The sequence below is a fragment of the Lynx canadensis genome, chromosome D4, assembly GCF_007474595.2.
Source record: "Lynx canadensis isolate LIC74 chromosome D4, mLynCan4.pri.v2, whole genome shotgun sequence".
Classification (NCBI taxonomy): Eukaryota; Metazoa; Chordata; class Mammalia; order Carnivora; family Felidae; genus Lynx; species Lynx canadensis.
The window spans coordinates 85,520,175-85,547,859 of record NC_044315.2 but is presented as its reverse complement, the minus strand read 5'-3'; the positions used below and the strand labels follow the sequence as shown (position 1 = coordinate 85,547,859).

General features: G+C 44.3%; 1 protein-coding gene and 1 non-coding gene across 8 annotated transcripts; both read right to left on the bottom strand.

The window, feature by feature from the left end:
* Window positions 1–86: 86 nt before the first annotated feature.
* Window positions 87–27,036, bottom strand: ZBTB34 (zinc finger and BTB domain containing 34). 7 transcript variants are annotated; one of them, XR_003964113.2, is made up of 3 exons: window positions 23,745–26,799; window positions 22,929–23,081; window positions 16,693–17,595 (listed from the first exon to the last, which is right to left on the bottom strand). XR_003964113.2 is itself a non-coding variant. In XM_030293137.1 (2 exons), the coding sequence occupies exon 2, from the start codon at window positions 6,693–6,695 to the stop codon at window positions 5,181–5,183; it is 1,515 nt and encodes a 504-aa protein (XP_030148997.1). In that variant the 5' UTR covers window positions 6,696–6,705; window positions 26,986–27,033; the 3' UTR covers window positions 87–5,180. The 7 variants fall into 7 exon arrangements, 2 of the variants coding, with proteins under 2 accessions (XP_030148997.1, XP_030148996.1); XM_030293137.1 differs by lacking the exons at window positions 16,693–17,595; window positions 22,929–23,081; window positions 23,745–26,799 and adding exons at window positions 87–6,705; window positions 26,986–27,033; XM_030293136.2 differs by lacking the exons at window positions 16,693–17,595; window positions 22,929–23,081 and adding an exon at window positions 87–6,705 and having other exon boundaries at window positions 23,745–26,719.
* On the bottom strand, window positions 16,579–16,663 carry TRNAR-UCG. The gene has a single exon. It is a non-coding gene; the product is annotated as a tRNA-Arg (tRNA).
* Window positions 27,037–27,685: the final 649 nt, after the last annotated feature.

The following is a 27,685-nucleotide window of genomic DNA, read 5'->3' as shown; positions in this document are numbered from 1 at the left end:
CGGAAATTATGCCACGGCAGACGTCGGCAGAGCCAGCGGGACTCTCGGAGGCCGGAGGGGCAAATGCAGAGCGAGGCCACAGCACATTTGCTCTAGCAGCATTTTTATTTACAAACAGCAATTTCCATTGACTTTATACCATAAAAAAGCCATTTACAAGCAAGAAACGAGAATTCAGAACAAAATTAAGCAGCACTGAAATATTCATGTCACAAATCTAAACAAAATGAATACAAGAGTAAAATATCATTTGAATAAATAGTCTTAAATTCATGCTATAAAATAATCCTTAATGGCAAGTTACTAGTTGATACAGCATCCGCTTAGCTAGCTTCATTTACTTCATATGGCGATGAAGTGTGGACTTGTGAGGTTACCAGTTTATATTGCAAGATAATGACACTGTGTTAAGTCATTCAAATTGCTCAACCATTTATAACGGAAAAAAATGTTAGCCCTACTAATAAAAGTGGTGAGAGAGATGGTTTTCACATTAGGAAAATGGTCATTCTCAAAGAAACCAGGTAAGTTTACCTCTTACTATAGTCAGGGCAGCAACCAAGGGCTTGGGCGGCAAGTCCAAAGGTTGAATTCACAGCATACTTGTCACCGAGGGGCAGCAAGAGGTCTGGTTACTGAATCTGCTGCAAGGCTTACTCCAGGGCTGGAGCCAGAACTAGGGTAGCCCTGTCTGTGCCAGCCCCAGAGGGGAACCGGGGGAAACAAGGTCCTCTTCCGGGCAGAGAAGTCGGGCACTGGGCAGAAACAGTGGGAACGCTCTGGCACTTACTGAAGAAGACGTGTGTGGCGTGTGACAACCATTACAAATTTGGAACAATGTGAATGACTCTTCTGAACGTTCAGTTCAGTTGCACTGAGTAATATGAAATCTATGATTTATGAACTAGATAGTTCCATATAAAGAATTTACATAATTCCCCAATACTTTCATATATAAAATTTAATAAATAACCCTGACCAGTCTAGAAGCACCATTCAAGGGGCATGTGCCCTTGGAAAATAGTTTAGGTGTTGCATATTTGAGTCCCTTTCAGTGGAGGCTTCACAGGAAACCATTACAGAATTTAACAATAACAAAGACAACAACAAAAATCACAGTAACTAATAGAAAAAGTTGTTAAAATAAAATACATTGATTTCTTGAAAGTAAAGCTCATTCACAGAGATGATTCCCACCCCCACCCCCACCCCCAGCCCTTGTTTTGTGTTCCTGCAAATTCTTCCTAGAGTCTAGGCCGTCAAAATAAAAGTAAAAACAAAACCGCACACGAACATATGCAGGCCTATGGTCTGGGCTAAGGGAGAAACAAAGACTTGGTTATAACTGCTGTCATGAGAAAAGACATCTACTCATGCTCTGGAAGATTGAAAAATTTTCAATTTAGTTCTACAGTATATTCTGCTTAACAGTGAACCGACAGTATCCTTTCTGCTGTATTAAAAAAAAAAACAACACACAAACACACACACAACAAAACCAACCATACACACGCGCGCGCGCGTACACACACACACACACACACACACACACACACGAAACCAAAACTGCCAAAGCAGAGCCAATTGGGAGGCTTTCCGCTAACCAAAAAAGGAACTTGTCTTCGTGTGCTGTATTTACAAATATAATTTCTAAATGTATTTACAGCTTTAGTAGAAATTAGAGGGGAAAGAACTGATCAGAACGAAAGGAACTGTTTAAAACCCACAAACGTTAGTAAAGTATAAAATTCTTTGTTTTCACAGTTTGTAATAGCAGGTTAAACACCTATAGAAAAGGACGCTGTCACTGTCTTCACATTGTCTACGTATTTGAAAAGGTAGCTCAAGGAGAGACTCAATTATGAACAGACCTGTATGAATTCAGGATATGTTTTGCTGTAAAAGATTTCTTCACAGATCGCTTTTATCTGAATTGGTTTTTGCATCTGTTAGAAACGAAACATCTAACCTAAACCTGTACAGAGATAGGGACTTTGCTTTCCAAAAAAAGAGTTGCTCTAAGGAGTTACACAGCGTACTTCGTCTGCGGAGACGTGGAGGGAACTTCGGGGAGAGAACGTTTCTGTTCTGTGGCCATGTTAATCCTCCTGGCACATCCTCCTGTGACAAGGCACAATTGATTGCTGCTGCCCGATCTGAATGGAGTTAACCTTCCACCCGCCACGCACGCCGAGAAACACGACAGCGTGCTCGCTCAGAGAGGCTACCCAGCTCGGTGCTGGCCTACGCGCTGCCTCCTCGAAGCCCTGTGGAACCTTACAGTACTGGGTTATGGCTTGAGAATTCATTCTTAACACTGCTAGCAGTGGAAAGGGTAAAGTGTTAGCAACATGAATGGGAGCAAGTGGAACTTGCAAAATGCGGAATCATGGTTCTTAGAGAGAAACTCAATCAATTTTCTGCCCCTTAACAGTCCCATTACAATGGTTGAACCTGAACTGTACAATCAAAGCAATGTATAGTTTTGTCAAAGACAATTTTGGATAAGTCACTCTTTGGTAAACTCAAACCAGTGAAACAAATTGACAAATACAAAGAACTCCATGTAAATAAGGTTAAGACTGACAACGGTGACAAGAACCAGGATATTCGAGGTACCTGCCCCAAGTGCTCTCCCCTCCTGACTTGTCTCATCTATCGCGGAATGCTCTGGAAACCTCTCAGAAGGCCCCAAGCCTGAGTGAAAAGGAGGTGTTCCTTCCCTGAGCCTGACCTCTCATGTCCTCCATTTGGGCGTTTCTTGTCACGAACTTAACTTGTTACCACCACACAAATTTTTTGCATTTAATTCTTAAAAGAAAAATCAAAACCCAACGTATTCGCGTAAGGAAAAAAAAAAATCACAAACGTTTACCTGAAACCCCAGAACATATTTAAGTGGGTAAACACTGGGGGTCCGGCCTCCCCTTGAGGCACGCAGCTTTGACAGGAGTTGAGCGAGTGCTTCAGGGAGAGCGCGCACCCCTTACTTAGGCAGTTTGACAGGAAAAGGCATACTATATACCCGATTTAGCAAACGCCGCTCCTCGGGAGCAGCAGGACTAGAGTGTCATCTGTACGTAGTAACACTGATGTGTGGCGCAGCCGCTCACGCGGGAACAGGCAGATCCTGTGTGCTAGAGACGAGCTACCGCACAGCGACCACCCCCAGGGGCTTAGCACACACAAGGGCCCGAATGATTTTCTTTTCTCAACAAAACAAAACAAAACAAAACAACGAAAACGAACAACAAAAACAAAAACCCCCAAAACCTCCCCCGAACACCCCCTACCTCCCACCATTCTTGGTATCTTAAGAGCCAAAAAAGCATGGAAAACCAGCAAACGTCCATTTCTGTACTCCTTCAACTCCTAAGCCTCTCGAGTTGTGTCTTTTTATGCCTATTTTTCTTTTGGGTGGTTTGTGTCGTTCTCCTGGGGAGACGTACTGGCTGCGGGCTTCAGAGCCAAGGTTCTCCAGCAGGGAGTCTGGAGCGCTGACATCCTACGGGCAGGGCGGCCCGCAGCACAAACTCACCGTCAAATTGCTTCCGAAAGTACTCTGTCAGGGTGCACAGTACCAAAGCGAACTCGTAGAGCCTGTTTTGTTTACTAGAAGCAGACGGGTAAACAAAGTACAGAGCTGAAGACACTTCGAAAGTACTGACAAGACATTTTTCAAATAGGACTCAGGTATGTTTTGATACAGTAATGTGTTTGCCAGCAAGCACATGCTTTTGAGGTCTCTTTTCAAGCTAGAAACTCAGGAGAGGAAAAAAAAAATTGTAATTCACTATTACCGTTAGATTTCACATTTTCTACAACTATACTGACCTAAAAGATACATAACATAAAAATAGCACCACGTGACCCAAAAAATGGTGACACACACAGATTTGGTGACACACAGAGTATCTTAGAGGGCTTTTTGACTGTTGGTTTCTTTAAGCAGGAAACACTGAGAGTGGGGGAGCCACTGAGGCTCTCGTTAGCACACACAATACTAAGATAGATATATTGCTTGCAATTCCCATAGAGTCTATCTTTACAAAAAGTACAAATTCCAAGTTCTGCAGTTTCCCTGGGAACTGCATGTAGAAAAAGTTGCTGTGCACCTGAACTAGCTGTTTGAAAAGAGGAAAAAAAAAAACCCACAACACTGCTTGGAGAATTTTGTAGACAGAACTACAAATCCCTTTCCTTTAGTGTGAGTACTAACTCATGGTAGAGTGATTCGATTTAGTTACCTGGTGTGTTTCTACAGTACGGAATGAAGGTAGATTCGTAGGCCAGTAAAAACATTGAAAACCACTGCTCCTTTGGGGCTGGCTAATATAACACTACAATATGTAAAAAGGTCAGCACCACGGGTCATCCAGCTTACCTGCTGGACAACGAACAAAAATTCCAAACGGTTTCCAACTAGAGTTGAATACATTTTATGGCATTTGGTTTATGTACTTGTTAGGAAGCAGAGCTATGAACACTGTGATTTGCTTTGCTTGCTTTTGGACACAATGAATTATATATATGAAAACCTATTAACATTCTTTCGTAAGGGAAATAAAGGGGCAAAACCCTAACATTGGGTGGGGACGAGACAGAGTCAAAAGCCCTGTTCACATTGTATTAAATTATATATTCCTCTTACATTCACCTCAACCAGAATAAAATCAAATTTGAGAATGTATATATACTATATATATAATAATCGCTTTATTATATATATATATAAATTGTCTAACTACCCCTTAAAAGTAATTTTAAATTAGAAAAGGTTACCCATTTGTATCAGCTGACGGCATCCTAGTCTCTCTCCGTGGAAACGCACTGGTGCCAGTGCACACAACGAGAGAGTATGCCTCTTGGCAGAGAATGTAGGGTCAACCAGTTGGCATAGCTAAATCACTGGCAGATTTGGGATTAAGAGTTCAGCCAAAGAGGAATACTGTCAGCCTGTGTTTTCCCTGGATACGTTGCCCTTCATGCTTTGAGCTCCTTGGGAGAGGGAGGGCGGGGGAAAGGATAAACACAATGAAGTGTTCCTCCCAGAAACCTTAGAAAAACTGCCAAGAGACAGAGAGATTTCCAGATGGTTGGGAAAACCAAAGATTACAACAAAGCAAATCACAAATATGCATTGATTAATGTGCTTTGTTTGGGTGCACTTCGTTACCATCTTAATCAGGAGCATCAGACACTGTGTGAATTTCCATCCGGGAATCTAGGCCCATCTCTGAGGCCGACGCATCATTTTCTAGTTTCTGTTCCACATACACGTCTGTTCTCTCGGGGGACTCGATGCGACTCCTGACTTCGGCTACACCAGGGTGGTTTTTCCGCAGGTGCTGGTTGAGGGTACCTTGGAATGGAAAGCACTTGCCGCAGATCTCACAGCGGAATGGTTTGTCATCGGTATGACCCCGGATGTGGTACTCCAGTTGGTCCTTACGTGTGTACTTCTTCCCGCAGAACTTGCACACAAAGGGGGTGATTCCCATATGGAGCCTCATGTGCCTGTCGAGGCTTCCCTTCTGGTTGAAGGACTTTCCACAGTAAATGCAGATCAGCCTCTCATTGTACGGGTACCAGTGCCCTCTTGCACTCCTCTCCCGGGGGCTGCTCTCATACCCGGGGTTATTCATCATCGCTTCACTGTCAGAACCCTGCACCAAGCCCTGTAGATCACTGTGCAGATGGACAGACAAAGCCCGCTTTTGGCGAGCACGCCCTCCTCGGAAACAGCTCAGCATGGATCTGGACGGGCTGGAATTACTCAAACTTCCAAAAGCTTCGGATACGCTGGTTGGCTGTGAGGCCGCTTGGGAGTAGGAATATGCGTGCTGCAGCACAGAACCGTAGGACCCCACGTTCACTGCCACAACTTGTTCCCCATCCACCATCTCTGTGTGGTACCCGTCGTCCCCCAGGGAGGAGCTGTCGGAACAGCTGGGCCGGTCAGACTTCTCCATCTTCACTTTCACCTCAGTGATCTGGCTCTCCCTCACCAACAGGTCCCCTTGCTCGTGGTCCCCCTCTATCTGAATCTCGTACTCGGAAACGCTCCCGCTGCTCCCTCGGTCCGAGTGCCCTTCCTCCTGTAAGCGGCTGCGCAAAGCTTTGCTGGGCGTCGTCTCCATCCGAAGATCGCTGCTCGTGGTGGGCTGCCGTACCTGAGAGCAATATGGAGGGGAGATCTCAACCGGGTTGGCAAAGAAGCTGCTGTCCTTAACTCCATTACGACTCTCTGATGTCTCCTCAGCACCAACAGTAACAGAGTCAACATCTCCAACGCTGATTTTTGAATGGATGCTCTCCAGGATCTGCGTGCACTTGTCAATGACACACTGCATCTGAAGAAAGCTGGCTGCAGTCAGAAAACTGACAACATCCTTCAGCTGCAAGGACATTCTTCCAGTGTAACAAAATGAAAGCAACTGTTCAAACACATTGGGATTTTTAATCACAGATATTGACAAGCCACTCATGGTACTTAATGCTGAATGGTCCCGGAAATAGGGGGAGCTGGCAGCGAGGACTGCTTTGTGGGCTCGGAATGGCTGACCCTGAATGTGGACAATGATGTCACATAGTTTCCCTTGCAGGCGGAGTTCGTTTAGCTGGCTCAGAACAGTGCTGCTGTACTCGGGCACATCAAACTGAATAAAACTGCTGCTGTCCATTTCTACTGACATGAAGCGTAATCTGCAGAAAGAGAGAGTTTCATAATTCACCAGTGACTCCTCACTAAGTACAAGCGGCATAAACACAAGCTTGCAAACATAACACCACCACCACCACCACTGCAGCTACCATGCCGCCTGAGGGTCAGCCTTAGCATTCTTCCTCTTACTTATTTTCAGTCTTTCATGTCTTGGTTAATTCACCGAAAGTCAGATAACCTGAAGATCAATCAGCCTAGTGCCCCAACTGCCTACCATTCATCTTCATCAAAATTATCACATGTTATATATGTCAAGTCCTCTCAGCTCAAGAAAAAATATTTCCCTGTTTCACTTACTTCTGAGGATTTGGAATACTTTGTAAAAAATAAGCAAACTCATGTAAAGAATGTTCTGCCTCATTTGTATGTTTCCAATTGGTGTTTTTCAAGCAGATGGCACACTGGATACACTGAATGGAGCTAAACCTTTTTCAGTTTAGAATTTGAGTTGTTGTCTTGATGTGCCTTTTTTCCCCTTCAGGTCTGCACACCTTTATATCCTTTTGGATTGGTAATGGACAGAACAATGCTCAATCCCTTTCAGTGAAGAGTTTTAGACAGGAGGAGTAACAAGAGTGATGGACACACCGCAAGCATATTGCTGTCCAACAGTGCTCCCAACTGCAGGTGGGCACACCTTGGGACAGGCTGGCTACCCTTGCCAAGAATCCACAGCACTAAATCTCTCATAAACATGTAAGTGTCTATAGCCCAGGCTGCACACTCTAACCAAAATATGACAAAATCAGATCTAACAATTATATTTTAGTGCTTAAAAAACCCAACCAACTGAAATGTAAGTACCTCCTGAATAAGCACCGAATCAAAGAGAAAATCAGAAAGGAATAAAACTATTTAGAAAAAAAAGAAAACTCACATAAAATCTGCAGCAAGAAGGGTTTAGGAGTAAAATTTACTTATGTCTTCAGCTTGCTTGAAAATGTATCCAAAAAAAGAGATGGATAGATAGGTGATAAAGCAAACAGAGTAATATGTTAACAAGCGTAGAGTATAGATGGTGAGTGTATACAGGTGTTTATTGCAAAATCCAACTTCTCTGTATATTTGAAATTTCTCAGAAAAAATGTTGAGGATCTTGAAACAACAAATTTTAACAGGGAAAGTCAGTGCCTTAAAAGTATTTAGCATTTTTGTTTCCAAATTTATTTATTTTTTTAATGTTTATTTATTTTTGAGAGAGAAAGAGAGATAGAGAGGCAGAGCACAAGCAGAGGAGGGGTAGAGAGAGAAGGAAACACAGAAATCAAAGCAGGCTCCAAGCTGTCAGCAGAGTCCAACACGGGGCTCAAACTCACGAACCATGAGATCATGACCTGAGATGCAGTTGGACACTCAACTGACTGAGCCACCCAGGCACCCCTTAAAAGTATTTATCATTAAACAACAAATAATAAATATACATGAAGTCACTGAAGAGGTCAGAAAAGGAACAAGTTAAACCCAAAGAAAGCAAAAAAGTAAGAACACTGAACAGCATATTATCATAGAGAAAGTTTTTTAAATTTTCAAAATTATAAGGACATCCTCGGAAACATAACTCATTAAAAGAGTAACATATTGTGACCAAATGTAAGGATGGCTACCTGTTAGGAAATATATAAATACAATCTGCCACATCAATAAGTCAAAGGAGAAAAACCACATAGCCGTAACAAGACACGACAACGTGCAATTTAATCTGACTCTCGCAGGAAAGGATCAACCAGTTAGTTTGACTAGATCACACAAGATTTTTTTTTTTTTTATCATGTCAGAATTTGAGTTAAAACATTTTAGTTAAGGAGGAATACCGTGCCCTTATTTATCCTAGAGTTATGACTGAAATCAATTTGAAATCTGTACGGAAAGGACATATTTTTAGAGTAACATAAATTGGCAGAATTAAACAAAAAGAAACAGAAGTGCCAAAGCATAAATGATCTTCAGGCCGTTCACACTGTTTTCGATGCATGTTAAAACACTTAAGGCATCTCAAAAAAAAAAAAGAAAGAAAGAAAGAAAATTAAAGCATCTCCATTTATATGGCATAAATCTCATACCAGAAGATGGTGAACAGGATAAAGAAGACAAGTGTCAACCCTACCTAAGTAAACAGATTTTAAAGTCCTCGAGGAAATCCTCGCAAATATAACCTATTAAAAGAATAATATATTGTGACCAAACGTAAGGATGGCTACATGTTAGGAAATATATAAATATAATCTGCCACATCAGTAAGTCAAAGGGGGAAAAACCACACAACCAAATCAAAACTATGCCAAACATGGATTTTAGAAAGTTAAATGCCTTTTCAAAGTAAGGAAAAAATACGAAGAGAGTATTTTCTTAATATACTTTCTTAATATAATAAACAGTACCTACTGCCAACCAACAGCACCATCATCCTTAGAAAGAAAACATTATACCTGCATTTCTCAAAATATATTCAATAGAACACAAGCCCATGAGTTGGTGTCAATATCCCTACCTCCTAGGAAGTAAAAAATATATTAGCATAATAACCCACCTGAAAAGTCCTGCAGACAAGAATTCTATTTAACTCAGTGGTTTGCACACTCATTTTAGCGTGTAACTCTTCTCCCAAGGTACACATGTAAATATTCCCAAGAATTAGTGTTCCCTGGTGCACACTCTGGTAAACACTTTCATAAGGCATTCCCATTAGTGCCTGGGAGGATACAAGGTTGTCTGCCCATCACTTCTCTTACTCTTAACATTGTTCTGGAAGTTCTAGCCAAAGCAACAGACAAGAAAAAATTAAGGCCCGAAGCTATTAGAAAAGAGGAGGTGAAATTACTATTCAAGGCAGACAGGACTATTTACACAGAAAACACAGTGAACCACTGGAACAAATCTGGTAGAGGCAGGATCTAGTAAATGGAGCGTTTCATAAATTATTGTACATAAAACACAAGTTAAGTAAGATAATGACAAGTTGCAACCAACAATAGTAACAGAAACCATAATATACCTGGGGGCTAAACAAAAAATAGTCAGGATCTGCAAAAAGAAACTAACATTTTGATAAAGACAAAAATATGTATGTGTAAATGAAGATACATATCACGCTTCTGAAAAATGCAATACTATAGGCACTTTCCCACCAAATTAATTTATAAATATAATGCAGCCCAATGAAGAACATTCTTGGTAACTTCACAAAATGATTTTACAATTCATCTAGAACATTGCTGCCCAACAGAAATATAAGGTTAGCCACATGTGTAGTGTTTTCTAGCAGTTAACACTGTTTAAAAATAAACATTATTAAACTTTATACATTTTTACTTAACCTAACATTTAAAACATTCTCAACATATAAGAAATATTAGAAAGTTATTAATGAGACATTTTACATTCTTTTTTTCCATACTAACTCTTTGAAATCTATGTGTATTTTACACTTATAGCACATCTCAATTTGGAATAATCACATTTTAAGTGCTCAATAGCCACATGTGGCCAGTGGCTACCACACTGGACTGTGTAGATCTAGAATAAACACTGAAGAAATTTTAGAAAACAACAACAACAAAAACCCCAGCTAAACATCTAGATGTCAAAATGTATGATTAGGCTACAATTCATTCACTCTTAAGTATGTACTGCCTTCTATGTGCCAGGCACTAGGGGTCCCGGGGAGCTGTAATTCTCGTTATAAATTGTGACAAGAGTTACGAGATCTTTCATATTGGGCAGGGGCGTTGCTGCAGGGAAATGGTCCAGTCTTCCAGACATAAGGAATGACACGCACAAAGAGACTCGTCCTTCCTGAGCGGGAAGGAAAGAAGCCTTCGAGAATGTGGGACAACTGGGACAACGAGCAAGGGGGAGGACTGAGGCCACATGAGGCTGTCAAGGTGGGGGGAAGTTAGACTAGGATGGGCCCTGTGGGCCATTTCCAATCAATGAAAAAGGAAGAATTTTTGAAATAGATGCTGCTTGGATAATATGTATATAGAATAATAAAGTTAGATCGTCCTCACCACATACCCAAAAATAACTTCTAGAGAAGGTCTTACATACAAAGACAGATACCAGAGGAAGAAACACAGATTTAACTACAGAAGAATTTTTGTACATCTAAAAAATACCTTCTGAGGGTGCCTGAGTGGCTCAGTCAGTTGAGTGTCTGACTCTTGATTTTGGCCCAGGTCATGATCTCACAGTCTGTGAGTTCAAGCCCCGTGTTGGGCTCTGTGTTGACAGTGCAGAGCCTGCTTGAGATTCTCTCTTCTCTCTCTGCCCTTCCCTCTCTACCCCACCCTCTCAAAATAAATTTTAAACATTAAAAAAACTTTTGACCAAAACCAAATGAACAAAAGACAAATTATGAAAAATACAACATACACAGCCAAGAAGTATAACTCTTACAAACCAATAAAAGCAAATATAACAATTGAAAAATGAGCAAAGACTATGAACAGATGCTTTTAAAAAAATTAAAATAGCCTTCAAATACAGATAAAGCGATTGACAACTTCATTGATAAACAAAGATTAACATGAGACACAACTTTCTCAATTGGCAAGATTTAAAAATGACCCAGCTGGCGGTGCTACAAGGGCTCAGTGCCCTCATATACTACATGTAACAAAAGCTTTACAACGGGCATTCCTTTGGACTCAGCACTCTGTTGTAACAAAAATCACAGATACAGGCACAAGAATTTATCCATAAGTCTGTTCAATTACAATAGCAAAATGATGAAAACAACCTAAATGTCCGACTTCTTGGGAATTGTTAAAGTATAGCACACCTATGTACTGAATACTATGTCATGATGAAATTGATTGGAAGGAAGAACACAAAGGTAGCTCTACAAAATGTGAGCTCCACCAGGGCAAAGATTTTTATCTCTTTTATTAACTATCACCCAGATTACTGCCTGGCACATAGCAGACACTCAACACTCAATAAATATCTGCTGAATGAATATTTAATAATACAGCAAAAAATCAGGTAACAAATCGACTGCAAGTGAGCAGGAGGGATCTTCACGGGTGATGGAAATGGTCTACAACTGGGTTATGGTAATAGCTGTACAATGTCATAAATTTATTAAAAATCACTGATCTGTACACTGAAGATGACCAAAATCTAGGATATGTAACCTATACCTCAATAAAGCTGTTGAAATACAGGTAACAACAAAAGTAGGAGATTTCTAAAATTATGTATGTATATGCAGATATTAAATATAAATAGAAATAATACTGAGATATATACAAAATGCATACATTAATGTAAGATTCAAAATGGCTTATTTAGTTTTTTAAATGCTTATTTGCTTTTGAGAGACAGAGCACATGAGTGGGGGACAGGCAGAGAGAGAGGGGGACAGAGGACCTGAAGCAGGCTCTGCACTGACAGCAGCAAGCCCTATGCGGGGCTTGATCTCATGAACAGTCACCTCATGACCCAAGCAGAAGTCACTTAACGGACTGAGCCACCCAGACGCCCCAGATTCAAAATGTTTTTACTTTCTTCTTTTCATTTTTCTGTGTTTTCCAAACTTCTAACAGTGAACATTTATTACTTGGAATGACCAAAAAAAGTAAAATTAAAAATATTTCCAAATCCCTGCCAGATGATAATTTGACAGATGCTGGTGGTACAGTGTAAAATGAGCAAATACTCTGGAGACATTTTAGTGATGTCCAACGAAATTACAAACGCACGTTCCCCATGTGCCCTAGGAACTGACTACAGCACCGGACAGAATGACAAAAGATTAGAAACAGACTACCTGCCCATGAAGAGGAGCGTGGTTAATAACTTATGGGACATCCACACTTAAAACTACTTATTATACAGCCAGAAAATAACAAACAAGGAAGCTCTTTTCATTCAGACATGAAATAATCACCATGGTGTACTGCTCAAGGAAAAGGGTGACGTGTGCAAGAGTATACGTGTTGTCTGAACAAAGCGCTGTGAAAAGACACACACCACTGTGTCAATATACACACATTGTACATGTGCACAGACTACTTCTGGAAGGATGCACCACAACAATAACCTCTACCGCCTCCTGGAAGGGGGACAGGGCAGCCGGGAGCCCTGCCAGCTCTCAATGAATCTTTTTAGACACATTTCTAAACTATCTGAATGTCGTTAAAAACCAGTAACATTTTTTCAAAAACTTAAGACGCCTCATCCAGTTTTTAAGGTAGGAAAAGATCGTAACAGAACTGTCAGGGGCACGAATCGGAAGTGAGATCTGGGTTCAAACGATACCTGCTTTCCACCTATAAAACTCTGGGCAAGGAGCTTTAGAATCTTTTCAAGCATCAGTTCTCTTGTCTTGAAAATGGGAATGATGATGACAGTCCTTGCCTCACGGTTCGGCTCGTGGTGACGACTACAAGTATGTAGAAGCAGGAAGCACTCAGCACAGTGGCTGCCTGGTCCATAGTGATCATGGTTTGCTCTAAAAGACTTTTTCTAGGGGGACAGGAGCAACAAAGAGAACTGACTTTAAAGGTAGCCTTGGATATGAATCCCGCCTCGGCCACTTTCTAATAAAAATAATAACAATGAACATTTAAACAGCTATGTGACCTTGGACAAGTCAGTTAACTTTGATTTCCTATTGAGAAAAGGTCTCAGAATAACTACTACCCAACAGGAGTGCTGTAATGATTAAATGAGGGAAATTTATGCACTGCACGTGTATAAAAGCTTACACACGAGTACTCACCTTGTGCTAAACACCATATATATATATATATATATGTATATATATATATATATTTTTTTTAAGTTTATATACTTTGAGAGAAAGAGAGAGAGACAGAGCAGAGGAGGAACAGAGAGAGGGAGAGAGAGAAGATCCCAAACAGACTGTACTGGCAGCACAGAGCCTGACATGGGGCTTGAACTCATGAACTGTGAGATCATGACCTGAGCTGAAATCAAGAGTCAGATGCTTGACTGAGCCACCCAGGCACCCCAACACCTTATATATATTAATTTGATCCTTTTATCAACTCTGTGAGGAAATACTATGATTGTTTCTATCTCATAGATGAAGAAATTGAGGGAAAGCGGTTAAGATACTGCCAAGATAAGGTAACTGACAGTTAAGATACTGTCCCACAGTTAAAAGATGAACTTAGTCTGACTCCAGAAGTTGTGACCCTGACTATCACAGACTGCCTTCTAGAAATGCAGATACTGCCTGGCACCTACCAAGTGGTCAAATGTTACCTACGCATTATAGCATGGTTGCGACACAAGGGTATGTAAATAGTGACGCTGGGAATTCAAGGGCAAAAGGGAGGTGGGCTCAGGCTTTTTTTTTTTTTAATTTTTTTTAATGTTTATTTATTTTTGAGAGAGAGAGTGTGAGTGGGGGAGGAGCAGAGAGAGAGAGAGAGAGAGAGAGAGAGAAAGAGAGAGAGAGAGAGAGAGAGAGAGACACAGAATCTGAAGCAGGCTCCAGGCTCTGAGCTGTCAGCACAGAGTCTGATGCGGGGCTCGCTCGAACTCAGGAACTGGGAGATCAAGACCTGAGCTGAAGTGGGACTGAGCCACCCAGGCGCCCCAAGGGCTCAGGCTTTTTAAAGGTAGAGTCCTAGGCTAAAACCAGTAGAAAACGGAAAACAAGCATTTCCGAAATAGTCTAACTGAAAATAGCTTCACAGTAAGGCTTCACTTGAAAGAAAATCTTACACTTGAAAGAAAATCACCGGAGAGAAAAACCAAAGACCATGATTAACACCTAAGAGAGGGATTCCATTTTTCTGCAAATGAGAAAGGAAGTGCATCACTCTCCTCTCCTTTACATTAACGCCTCCTTCTGGCCACGACAATGAGATCCAAAGCCCTCTGCCTAAAGCTGCTAACAAGTAACACTCCAGAGAAAGAGGCTTCTAAAACTCTGGCACACGGGGGAATTTGCAGGTAATTTCAGTCCTAGGCACGTCACCAAGCTAAAAGGAGTAAAAGACATAACTGATCACCAGTTCTACATCCAATGACCCAATTTGTCAGGTCTGGTGGTCCTGAGGTAAAGCAAGTCAGAACCTCTTGATGAGATGATCAAGTTCAACTATGATCCTCGGCTCCTCTGTATCAGCAGGTTCCCAGCGTTGTTTCTTGTAGGTCTTGATTCCTCCCCCGCAGAGAGTGCCAGTGGGCCTACACCTAACTTAGGTCAATGCTTCAGTAATTTCATCTTTAAAAAATAAAATATATGCACATGGTCAAACTTCAAATCCTAGTACAGAAAAATATAAAATGAATAGCAAAACTCTTCCCCTGTTCCTCTTCACAAAGATAATCACTGCTAAGAGTTCTTAGTGTTCTTTCAGAGAATATTATAAACACATATCAGCATAAGCTGTTCTGTACCCTGCTTTATTTGTTTTTTAATTTATTTGAGACAGAGAGAGCATGCATGCAGGTGGGAGGGAGGGAAAGAGGGAGGGAGGGAGAGGGAGGGAAGGAGAGGGAGAGAGAGGGAGGGAGGGAGGGGGAAAGGGGGAGAGGGGGAGGGGGGAGAGAGAGAGAGAGAGAGAGAGAGAGAGAGAGAGAGAGAGAATGAATATGAATGAATATCCCAAGCAGGCTCTGCATTGTCAGAGCCCCACGTGGGGCTCAAACTCACAAAACCGTGAGATCATGACCTGAGCCGAAATCAAGAGTCAGACACTTAACTAACTGAGCCACCCAGTTGCCCCTGCACCCTGCTTTAAAAAAAAAAAAAATGTATTTAATATACCTTAAAATCTTTCCACAGAAGCACAAACTCATCTACTTCATTATCTTTTCTGACTTCTGACATGGAAGGCTGTGTCACAATGCACTCAGCCAGGCCTCAAATGATATCCTAAACAGGAAAAAATTGACATAGCCACGATATTTCCTCCAAGCAGAGGACTTTGCTAGGATCATGGTTTCATTTCAACTGATCACGCCAAATTATGTCCCAAAGGCCGCAGCAGCTTCGCTCACCAATGGCACACGAACTGCCTGTTCCCCCCGCCCCCCACCAGCTACCAATAATGAGCATTCAACTTTTTCACTTTTGCCAGACTGATGAGTTTAAGATGGCATCTCATGCTTCTGAAGTACCTTTATTTAATTATAAATAAGGTTGATCATCTATTTTCACGTTTAATGGCAATTTGTCTAAGTTTGTCTTCCAACTGCCTGTTCATATCCGTTGCCTGTATTTGCATTTTTTACTGAATTGTCAGAGCTCTTTGTAAATTAAGGAAATTAGCCTTTTGTCTTATGTGCTACAAGTATTACATTTAATTGCAATCACTAAATCGCATACTGACTGGGAATTTAAATTACTTTTCTACATTTATAGGAAATATTCATTCACTCTCGATCTTCCGCACACACAAAACCAAAGGGAATTCAAAGACGAATAAGACTCCCAGTCTTGCAATTGGAAACAGGCTTAACACGGATTCCTCCCAACTCAGAGAGATGTGGGAATGAAATTCATTTCTGATAATGCAGAGATGTGATTTATATATTAGTTTTTCATGGACTAAGTTTGCAGCTGCTTCAGAAGACAATAATGAATTTGATTATTCCTCTCACTAAATACATCAGAATCAGTATTCTTTAATTCAGAAGATTAATCACAGATCTGTCGTATTATATTAAGCAAAAAGCCATCCCCAAACTAGACATTTGCATTGCTATTTTAAATTAAAAAAAACACAAGCATATATCAGCTGGACATTTTTTTTTAAATTTTTGAATGTTTTTATTTTATTTTTGAGAGAAGAGAGAGTGTGAGTGGGGGACGGGCAGAGAGTGAGACACAGAATCCGAAGCAGGCTCCAGGTTCTGAGCTGTCAGCACAGAGCCCGAGGTGAGGCTTGAACTCACGAGCCGTGAGATCACGACCTGAGCCGAAGTCAGATGCTTAACCGACTGAGCCACACAGGCACCCCTGGCTGGACATTTTCATCAATACCTTTTTTTTTTTTTGAAGGCCACTGATTTTATTGATTTAAAAACCTTTACAACAGTGACTATTCCGCCAAAAAAAGAGCCAAACAGCATAAAACAGGCCAGAGGTGGGGGTGGGAGTGGGGTCAGGGCTGGGAATCCACTCAGAGAAGCATCTGACATGACGCTTGACATGAAACTGGCAGGGAAGGAGAAGGGAGATGCATGCAAGAGCGAGAATTTCAAAAAAGTTGAAATGGTGAGGGAAGAGAACCCCCGAAAGACCTTGGAGTACATTGCAGGTGGAGTACAACAGCAATCTCTTCCTTTGTAGAGGACAGGGGAGGAGTCCCCACGCGGCTGCAAACTCTGGAGACTCCACGCTGGGGCCAGGGGCTGGGGGCTCCCCGGAGAGCCTCATAAGAAGGCGTTGCACCTCTCTTGGCATTGGCCCCACATATGTCCTTCGGCCGTTCCGGAAGAGAGCTTCATCTTTCTTTAGCACCAGGAACTGGCCAAGGACCACATAGACCTTGTCAAAGCCCCGTTCCTCCAGCTTCTTGCCCAAGACTTCACCAATCCCGGCCAGGCTCCCCACTGGCTTTTCCCCCATGGGCACTGCCACAGGTCCCTGTGCTTTTGGGAGGTCGTCACCTCGATCAGCTTCATCGGCAGCTCCGGCTCCCGTAACAGCTCCTCCCACCACACAGCTGCTCACAGCCGACACCTTTAGTATTTATTTTAACAATAGTTTTGTTCACTTGTTTGTAATGGATAAGAACGTGAAACACCTCTTTTAAAAACCACACGTGATGAGGACTTAGTTGAAGCGGGCCGCTGGGAAGTTCAAGTTGTCAGCTTCTCAACCTGTTCAGTCCTCTTCTGCTCATTCAACCAGTAGACACACACACCTCAGGCTCGGCCAATTTCTTTAATGAGACAATACATTCACACCCCTGGAAGCAGCTTTCACCTCCTACACAGCCTCTGTCATGGTCAGCCGGTGACATTTCGCCACCGCCACTGGTCTCAACAGCGTCTGGGAAGGACTACCTGAGGGGGATGGTCCTGACACCCACCCCCACGCTAACCTCAGCAACTGTAAAAGGGGGTCACTGGCCACCTCCCACACCCTTAGCCTTCTTCCTTCCTTGGGAGAGCCCATCATCATCATCGATAACTAACATTGAATGCTTGATAAAGACAAGGCATGTCACAAAGGACTTCTCTGCATGATTTCCTAGAATCCTCTTGCCCTCCCCACAGAGGACAGTACTATTACCCCTATTTTATTTCATTTTATTTTAAGTTTATTTATTTTGAGAGAAACAGCAGAGAAGGGGCAGAGAGACAGGGAGAGAGAGAACCCCAAGCAGGCTCCAGCGGAGCCCGACACAGACTCGATCTCACCACCCTGGGATCGTGACCTGAGCTGAAATCAAGAGTCGGACGCTGAGTCCACCTAGCACCCAGGCGCCCCGCCTCTATTTTAGAGATGAGGAAACTGAGACTCCAAGAGGCTAACTGTCCCAGGACGGTCCAAAGTCTGCCCATCTAGACTTCCTACACAGTAATTCCTAATCCGTGTTTCATTTGCTGGAGGGGAACAGCAGGACCAGCAGAAGTCAGGAAGAGCTGAGGAAAAGTCAGGTGAAGAAGAAAGCTTGCGTCAAGTTACATTCCTGCCCCCGGCATGGTGGCCAGCCAGGGAAAGGGACAGGGACTAGTGGTAAGCATCCCCCTCTTGTTGCCAAGGGCTGCTACTCCTTCTGTGAGGAAGGGAATGGAGGCGGCCAAGTAGGGAAATTTTATTAATATCCACCAAAGTTACAAATGCACGTCCCCTGTGACCAATTTCAGCTCTAGCAATTTACTACAGCACCCTCCTCCTAGAGCAGAATCTCCAATAGAGATTAGAGATTAAGGGCTTTGGGGGAAGGGGGGGGGGAGTCCCAGGCATCCCGGCGGCTAAAGTATATTATGCTTTCCATCTTCATAGCTTTTCCTGGTCAGAGCCCCTTACCCGTTAAATAAACACTTATCTTCATGCTAACGCCTGAATTAATTAGAAACCACTGGTCTGAGGCTCAAGTAACTGGTCCTTTTGGTGTTTACAGGTGAAAGTCACAGAGCAGACACTGCCGAGACACAGGTTCAGCCCAAGTTCAATAGCATCCTAAGCAGCACTGGGACTGGTGTTCAAAAAGCCAGAGCAACCGGCGTGAGGGGCTATCCAGGGATGACCAAGCACCGAGGACAGCAGTGAGGCCAGCGAGGCCAGGGGCAGGCCAGAACCATGAGGAGCAGAGAAGGAGCAGGTTCGGGAAAAGGGACCCACGCCAGGGAGTGAAGGCAGACTGCGCAACCAGAGAAGGGAGGACATTTACACAGCAAGGCACTGTGGGCACAAGCCACGGGGGACACCCACACTGTGCACCGTACAAAGTCAGCCTGGGAAGCCCCTCCCACAGACTGGAGGGAAAAAGCAAAGGAGAGGGGTCCTACAGATAGACATGCATGCATGGTCTGAAAAGAAAACTAAGGTCCGATGCAAGACCACAGACAACAAGGCTTAGTTAGTGACGCTGCTGGAAATCCCTAAAGATCCCACCCCAAAAAGCTACAGAACCGTCTAGTCTTGCCACACCCATGCGTCAGGACAAGGCACTGTTCTGAAATCCAACAGATGAGGGAATCTTGTCCCTAATCCTGGTTCCAAAGGTCACTAAGAACTAACACATTTTACCTGAAGGAGGTTTAGAATAAAAAAGCCACTTTGCAAAGACAGCAAAGCCACAGTCTAGCAGACAGGACTGATCCTGACAGGAGTGAACGATACTGGGGATAATTGATACTCTGTTCTTCTCTCACCCCGCTCCTCCCACCGACTTTGAGCAAAAGGGGGAAAAGGCAGTGACAGTCCTCAGATACGGCAACACTAGAAGCTCACGTGGACGGAAACATGGCTAAGGGAGGCAGCGTGAGTTTTCAAAGGTGTTGCATGTTTACCGATCCTATAAAGCACCAGGGAATGGAAAAAGGGTCCCATTATTTTCCATTTAATGGAATTAATTCTTATGTTCTATGGCAATATTTTTATAAGGCTTGATTATCACCAAAAAATTAACTGAGAAAAGCATGGACGAATTTATTTATAATAACGACTTAAAGGCCTTTCCAAGCATGACAGAAATCCCAGAAGCCACAAAGGCAAAGATGAATACATCTGCCAACATATGACAAAAAAATACCCTCTGCAAAAACCAAAAGTAAATGACATACTGAGGAAAAATACATGCACATTTGACAAAGGGCTACTTTCCAAATTCCCTAATTTATATTGTCAGTCAGATTGGGACGACACAGAAAATCCTACAGAAGAAGGGGCAAAGGAATTAACATTGCACAGAAAAAGAAAAGACAAATGACCAAAGAACACATGAAAAAATGTTTAGCTTTATTCATGACTAAACTAGGAAAAATGAGAAACCAGTTGTAACCCATCAGACCTGCACACATTTAAGAACTGGCAAGTGTAATCCTGAGAGAGAACCTGGGAAGATCCAGAAGAATGTAAAAGGAATTCACCATTTGGTCCACCATTAACTGCTATGAATTGAGCCTACAAAAGTCATACAAAAGTATGTTACGATATATGTTAACAAGGATGGGCACTAAGCATTTTTATTTGCTGTAGCAAAAAAAAAAAAAAAAAAAAGCAAGAAAGAAAAAAGAAAGAGAAAGGAAACAACTTCAAAATCCATCAAGAGGAGACTGGTTAAAAAAAAAAAAATCAACAATGAAACACTACACAACTATTAAAAAGGGTAACCTATATGCTTTGATATAAAAAGAGCTTTATTATTTACCCCAAACCAGCATGCTATGGAACAGTATGTATGCATACATGCAATTCTTTTCATGTACTTTTTTTTAAAGTTTTTATTTACTTTTCAAGAGAGAGAAAGAGAGCACAAGGGGAGGAGGGGCAGAGAGAAGGAGAGAGAGAGAATCCCAAGCAGGTTCTGCACTGTCAGCACAGAACCCAATGTGGGGCTCGAACTCAGGAACCATGAGGTCATGACCTGAACCAAAATCAAGAGTCAGCCGCTTAACCAACTGAGTCACCCAGGCGCCCCTTCGTGTACTTTTCTTAAAAGAATAAATATACACTGCTGTATCTGCTCTGGAAGGAAATCACATGAAACTTAGCGTCGGTGACTTTGGGAATGAGGACTAAGGAGTGGGGAAAGGGAAGGGAAACAGGCTTCAGTTTACACTTCTCGAATGTTTTATCACATAGCTGTATTATTCTCACTAAAAGTTTTTTTTAAGACATGTGTAAGATTCTACCTAAAAATATATAATTTTGTAAACCAAAGAATCTAGAGAAAGAGAAAGATAGGCTGCAAGTGGATAATTAGTGTATCAAGAAGACAATTATAGAGGCAGAACCCAAGAGCTATGAGGAATAATGACAAGCTGATTACTTCTGACCAAAAAGACTTTACAAAAAATCAAAACGGAACAAAGGAAAGCTTCCTGGTATTTGTAATATGTGAACAGGGCTTTGTATTTCAAATAGAAACAGAAAGAACACTTCAAACAGAAGGGATGGCAGGAGCAGGGAACATAGGAGTGAAATGTGGGGTGTCTGGGGTAGTGGCCAGGACCCGGGTTTGAGGGGTGACACAGCACAGACAAGAACCACTGTTGGAAGGTGAAGGGCCTGAACACTAGAGAACCCAAACTGAATTCTGGCAGCAGCCAACTTGAACATGAGTCCAAAGAAGGACTCAACAGGACTTGGAGACTGACGGACGCCAACTGTCCTAGGAGGCAAGTGGGTCCAACCCCAAACAAGGAGTTTGGGCTGCCCTCTGGGCATCTGCATAGAGCTGTCTGACAGGTAGTGGGAAGTAGGGGTGTGCAGCTGTACAGAAACATCAGATACCGATCTGGAAGGAACCAAAAATTGTACCGAGGCTTGACGTGGTAAGAGGAGATTACTGAGGGAGAGAAAACAGAAAAAAGTTTAGCTGAGAGCAGAAACGTTTTGCTGTTTGCTCCTATGAAAGAGGTGCTGTAACATGGTCTGGAGAACGAGGTACCCCACACACTCAGCCCTCTCCTCAGCACATCATTTCATTAATGAAATTCTGCATCATGCCTTTTGTCAAGCTGTGAGGAAACTGCACAATGAAAACCGGGACCTAGCCTACTGTCATCTTCCCGCACGGCTAACCCGTTCAGAAGAGAGCCTAGAGAGGAGACAGGATGCTTAGATGCCATCTGGGCAAAACACCCACATGGGCCTCCCAATCTCCTCTACGACATTCTTGGGTAAAGCTCTCGAAGTGTTTCCCCATAATGGCAACTGGAACAAAAGCGCAAGTGTAAAATCTGAGCAACTGGGAATGTGCTACTGAGCTCACATTCGCGGCGGTGACCAGAGGGCAGGGACTATGTGAGCCCAGCACAGTGTCTGGCAGAGAGAGGCTCTCGGCACATGTCAGCTGACTCAACCTGAACCAAACTGGTGGCGCAAAATCCCCGGCTGCCGCCATCACTACACCCCCGGCCCTCAACTCTTCCTGCTGAAGACCCAAGAGGTACAGGTGAAATCTACCAAGGTGGCTCATTCCCATCTAACCCACAAACTCTCTCATTTAAAAATACCCAGTGACGCTGCTAAGGAAAGAAGGCAAGGTTACAAATCTGGAAGTTATTTAAGGCACCAGGAGATACCATTATTCTCAATCGAGATGCTCACAATTCCAAACCCAGATCTGCACCTGCGGGATTCAGTCACTTGCTGGAATCAGAGCCACAAACCAATCTAGGCTTCCTCTACCAGGCACTGAAGACCTAAGATCCCTAATTTCCATTCCATACAAAAAGTCACGAAAAAGACCACAGATGGAAGCACTAGGGACAGCAGGCATGGTAACAGCAGTAACAACTATATAAAAATAACTTTTCTAGGTATTTCTGCCTGGGTCTAGATCAAAACTAAACTTGAGCTGTCATGAATTACAATCTAATCCTTTAGAAAGCACCAGCCGAATAACACCAGGGCTGCATAAAACATTCTGGTGCTGCTGAAACCCAATGCACGAAAAAAATAAATAAAATGGCATTCCGTGATGGATATTCATGAAGCACTCATCCTAATTTAAAAGAAAACAAGTCTAGAGTTCTTACTGCATTAATTCATGTGAGCCTGAAAGAACATTTTTATCCAAACTGTTAGATTTCCTACCAAGGCGTTAACATTCTCCAAGTCTGCTCAGTTACACTAATTCTGAGAGTACGGCTTGGTTTGACAGTGGGGTTTGTCTTGCAGTCAAGGCAAAACATCAGAAGCTTCTTCTGAGCTGTCCGAGCAGGGGAGGGATGGCCTCTTTAACCTCACCTGCAATGAATGTCAAGGATGAACAGTCATACTCCTACTGTGCGGAAGGCTTCGTAAGCCCCGTACCTCCTCACTGAACATTCCTGACACCTTTCTGAGAGATAGTGCGGCCCACCCCACCCTCCAGGGAAGGGAACAAACTCAGAGCGACAAAGAACCTTTCCCAAGGTCACTAAGGACTGCTGAGCCAGGATTTGAACCTGAATTCGTCAGTCTCCCGAGGGGGAATTCTTATCTCCTGTAAGAGTAAGGCTTTAATCCAGGCACGCTGGTGAGATACAGGGTTTGTAGCTGTACTGGACCCTTACTGATCAACTTTGAGTGGAACGGGAATTCTCACTTAAAGATGTATCGTTACACTGGCATAAGGATAATTAAGGGTTTACAACGTTGCACTTTGAGTAGTCTGCAGCCATTTCTCTGCGTCATGTCCACTATATCCAACAATATCTTTCTACTTCTATGAAGTAGGCAAATAGATGTTTCGTTAATTCATCACAAATGAGAAAGACGTGTTTCATGTATAGCAATGAGTAAGCTTTCTTAAGGCCAAGAGCTCAAAAGTGGCATCTTATCTGCTTACTGCTGGCATTTCCCAGGACACTGGACCTAGGAAACACAGGAAGACCCGCCTCTGAGGACAGAAGTGTTAGAAAAGCTCACCTTGAATCGCTTTCTTCCGTGAGGTTTTCCATGCCATCAATATCAACCAGAAAATAACCATTAGAAATTAAACTGCATTCAGTTGATGGCCTTCACTAAGCTAAATTCAGCAGTCAGCTATAAAACATTAAATGGGTACAATTAAGAAGTCTGAAAAACACGAAGCAGGATTTAAACCAAAGTAACATGGAAACTAATGGGAATAAAACATAATGATAGCATTCTAGATTCAGGATACTGACATCAACAAGTGCTTCGATGGAGAGGGTCCAGAAACATGCAAAAATTCACAGCTCAGAGAAGCTGAGGTTCAGCAGCCTATCATTTCTCCACCTTGATAGATTTACACGTAATGATGATGACAGTGATGGTGGTGGTAATGAAAATGTATTAAACAGTTAATAGGAGCCACAAACTCTACCTCCTTCATTTTTATTTTTTCCATTTTAAAACTCAGAGCAACTCTATCAGATGGATTTTATTATCCCCACACTAGAGATGAGAAGACAGAGAGGCTCAGAGACATTATACAAATTACCCAAGTTCACAGAGATGGTAAGTAGCCTTGTTGGGATTCAAATCCAGGCCTATCTTGTTTCAAAGCTTACGTTCTTTCCCAACAGTCTCCAACAGAAGAATTACATGGCTTTTTTCTTTCCTATAATCAAGAGTAAACTTTTTAATCTTTCAAAGATTCGTTTCACGCTATCTGCACTCTCAGAATGAAAACCCGGGTCACCTGAGTGGCTCAGTCGGTTAAGCGTCAGACTCCTGGTTTCGGCTCAGGTCATGATTTCATGGTTTCGCTGCGTGAGGCTCTGCGCTGGAGGCTTGGAGTTTGCTTGGGATTCTCTCTCTCCCTCTCTCTCTGCCCCTCCCCGCTCCCTCGAGCTCTCTCTCTAAATATATAAATACACTTAAAAAAAAAAAAAAAAGAACGAAAGCCAAAAATATCCGAATGGCAGCATTACACATAAGTTAATATACAACAGAGAAAGCTAATAACTAATAACAGATTCCCCTTTAAAAAGGAGGGGAATCACAATGTTTTTAAAGAGTCGTTTACCAACAAGAATCAGGAAATGTTTGAGCACCTATTATAAAAGTCTGGCCACAGCATTAGATACCACCAGGGCTCTGCGACAAGTATGAAGACACAATGCCCTCACAAGAACTCCCACTCCAGCTGGTACAAGCACAAGTTCAAAAACCAAGGAACAAATGCAGAATCCTGCGATTTAGATTCTGAGTGCCACAAAGGCATGGGGGTAGGGCAGTCAGGAACACCCTCTGGAGGAAGTAGATCTTCAGCAGGGCTTGAAGGAAGTGAAATGGAGAATTTACACAGAGAAGAAAAAGGAGGCCAGCACTTCAGAAGGGGGAAACAACAGGAGCAAAGCCCTAGAGGCAGTCATAAACTTGGTTCTGCAGAGCGCAGACGGAGAAGCAGGGAATAAGGTGCCATAAGGTGCCGGGAGGTGAGGGGGAGCCAAACCAAGGAGAGTCCTGAAAAGACAGGGTGGGCAAGGGCTGGACACAATGCGGCAGACAGGGGACACTACTCAATGCCGTGGCCCCTTAGCTGTTCTGGCCCCTAGCGTCTCCTTTCCCCTCCTGCAAATCATCACAAACCACCCGAGTCTCCTGCTGCTCACCACTGCCTTTCAAATAGCTTCAATGTGGGCCTACTGTTCAAGTTCTTTCAGGAACAAGCCTCAACCAATCTTTCCTTCTATTGCCTTCCTAGATGAACACTTATCTACAAGGAGACTGGTCTATTCACTAACTCCATCAGATCACTGGGCCCAATTCCTCTTTTCCTAGCTGAATCCTACTCATCCTTTAACAGCCAGCTCAAATCCTGCCTCCTCACTAAGCCTTCCCTGACCACTCAGCCTCTAGTGACCTCCATCTCTCCTTCCTCTTAATTCTAGGGCATACAGCCCTGTCTCATCAATTACCTTTTCACAGGTAAAGTGTCAGCACCTAGGGTAAAGCTGCTTGGAGGCTGTGGGTCTTCCACTATTTTCCCCCACCATATGGAACAGCATCTTGACATTTAATAATCAAGCAAGCACTCAACTCTCTTTCTGACTTCCTATATTAAGTTTGGCATTAGCATAAAGGAAGGAGGGGGGAGGCGGGGACTTCTGAAGTCACAGACCAACTAAGAAGCTGTTGCAATAATCCAGATGTGAAGCAAAGAGGGCCTGGACTAAGGAACAAAGAGAAAATGGGCAAATATAAACAACAAAAAAAATTTTGCATGCAAAAACTCAGTGGGATGTGACTGACTACTACTAGGGACAAAAGCAAGGGATGAAATATTAAGGTAAGGTTTCCAAACGCGTCTTGGAATCATTTTAAAGCCTGTCCGAAACCAAGTGCATTAAGTGGCTAAAAAGTCCACATTTGCAAAAAGTCTTCAGTGAAACTGCCCAGTATCTTGAACCAGGGACAACCCTTCCAATTTCAGACACGGACAGAACGGTAAAGCTACAGGGGTCTTTAGAGAGCTAATCTAAAACCCTCACTGATCAGATGGGGAAACTGAGGCCCAGCGCGGAAATGGCTTGCTGAAAGCCTCAAGACAACTCCCAGACTAGTGCCGCCTAAAGCACAGCCGCCCAACCGAGAAGGGCAGTGTTTACAGCCCGAGGCCAACCCCAGCCCGGCCCTCCTTAATGTGAAGACCGACTGAGGGCGAGAGTGACCATGGAGACGTCTAGGGCCAAGCAGGACGCGCCGCCGCCTGTTTACCTGAAGAAAGGCGGTGGCGTGGGGCAGGGGCTCCGCTACTGCCGCCAGCAGGGCCGACCCCGCGGCCCGGCCAGGCCCTTCAGGGCACTCAACCATCCGGCCTCCCGGTACAAAAGGGGAGCGCCCCTGAGAGCGAGGGGCCCGGAAGCAGGGGATCCCGAGACGCCCGGGGCGGAGGCTGGGGAGCCCGGGTCAGCTGGCCGAGCGCGACCCTCGGCCCCGCCGGCGGCGCCCGGACTCCAGGGCCGAGCACGACTGGCCCCTCCGGGGCGCGCGCCTGGCCGGAGCAGGTGCCCGGGCCTCCCGACCCCGCCCGGCCTCGGCTCCAGCCCGCGCCACCCGCCCACCCGCCGGACTGACCAGGCGCGGACGCTCCCGCCCCGCCGCGCCCAGAGGGAGCCGGACAGCGGCCGAGGGCTGCCCCCCACCCCGCCGGCTCCGCCCGCGCCTCGGCCGCCGCCCGCCACCCGCCGCGCCTCACCTGCCGAGAGCGCCGCGCTCACATCGCCCGCCCGCGGCGCCCCCTCCGCCGCCGCCGGCGCCAGGCCCGTCCCCGCCGCTCCGGCTGCCGCCCCAGCCCGCGCCCCCCGCCCCCGGAAGCGCTTCCCGGCCCCGCCCCCTCGGCGCCAGCGCTTCCGGGCAGGCTTGGACGGGGGTGGTGGCGCGGTGGGACTGGCCTCTGCCGGGGAGCTCCGGGGGCCCGGATCCCGTCTCGGCCGCGTCCCGGAGCCTCGCCGCGGGCGCGCGGGCGAGCGGCGGTCTTGATGTCAACTCCGAAAGGGAGCGGCGGCGGTTCTGCGCCCCACGACCTCCCGCCCGCATTCTCCTCGGCGCCCCCTGCTGGTGGGAGGAGGACTCTGCAGTGGGGCGCGCCCCGGGGCTCCCGGAGAGGAACGGTATAGGCCATGACCCTGGACCTGCCACCACAGGGAGCCTGCGACCACCCTCAGCTCAGCTCTCCCCTTCCGAGACCCTCGATCCCGCAGCCCTTCGGGTGCCTTCCCGTCCCCCGAGCCGCGCCCGGCAGGACAGCTGAAGGCAGTAAGGTGCAGTGGTTACCAGCACCAGCCTGGGGACCAGTCATACCGGGTCACTTAACGTGTGACCTTGGGCAGATTACCTACCCCCCCCCCCCCCCACCAAAGCGGGAGATAAAAATTTCGAACTTGGGTTTATAAAAC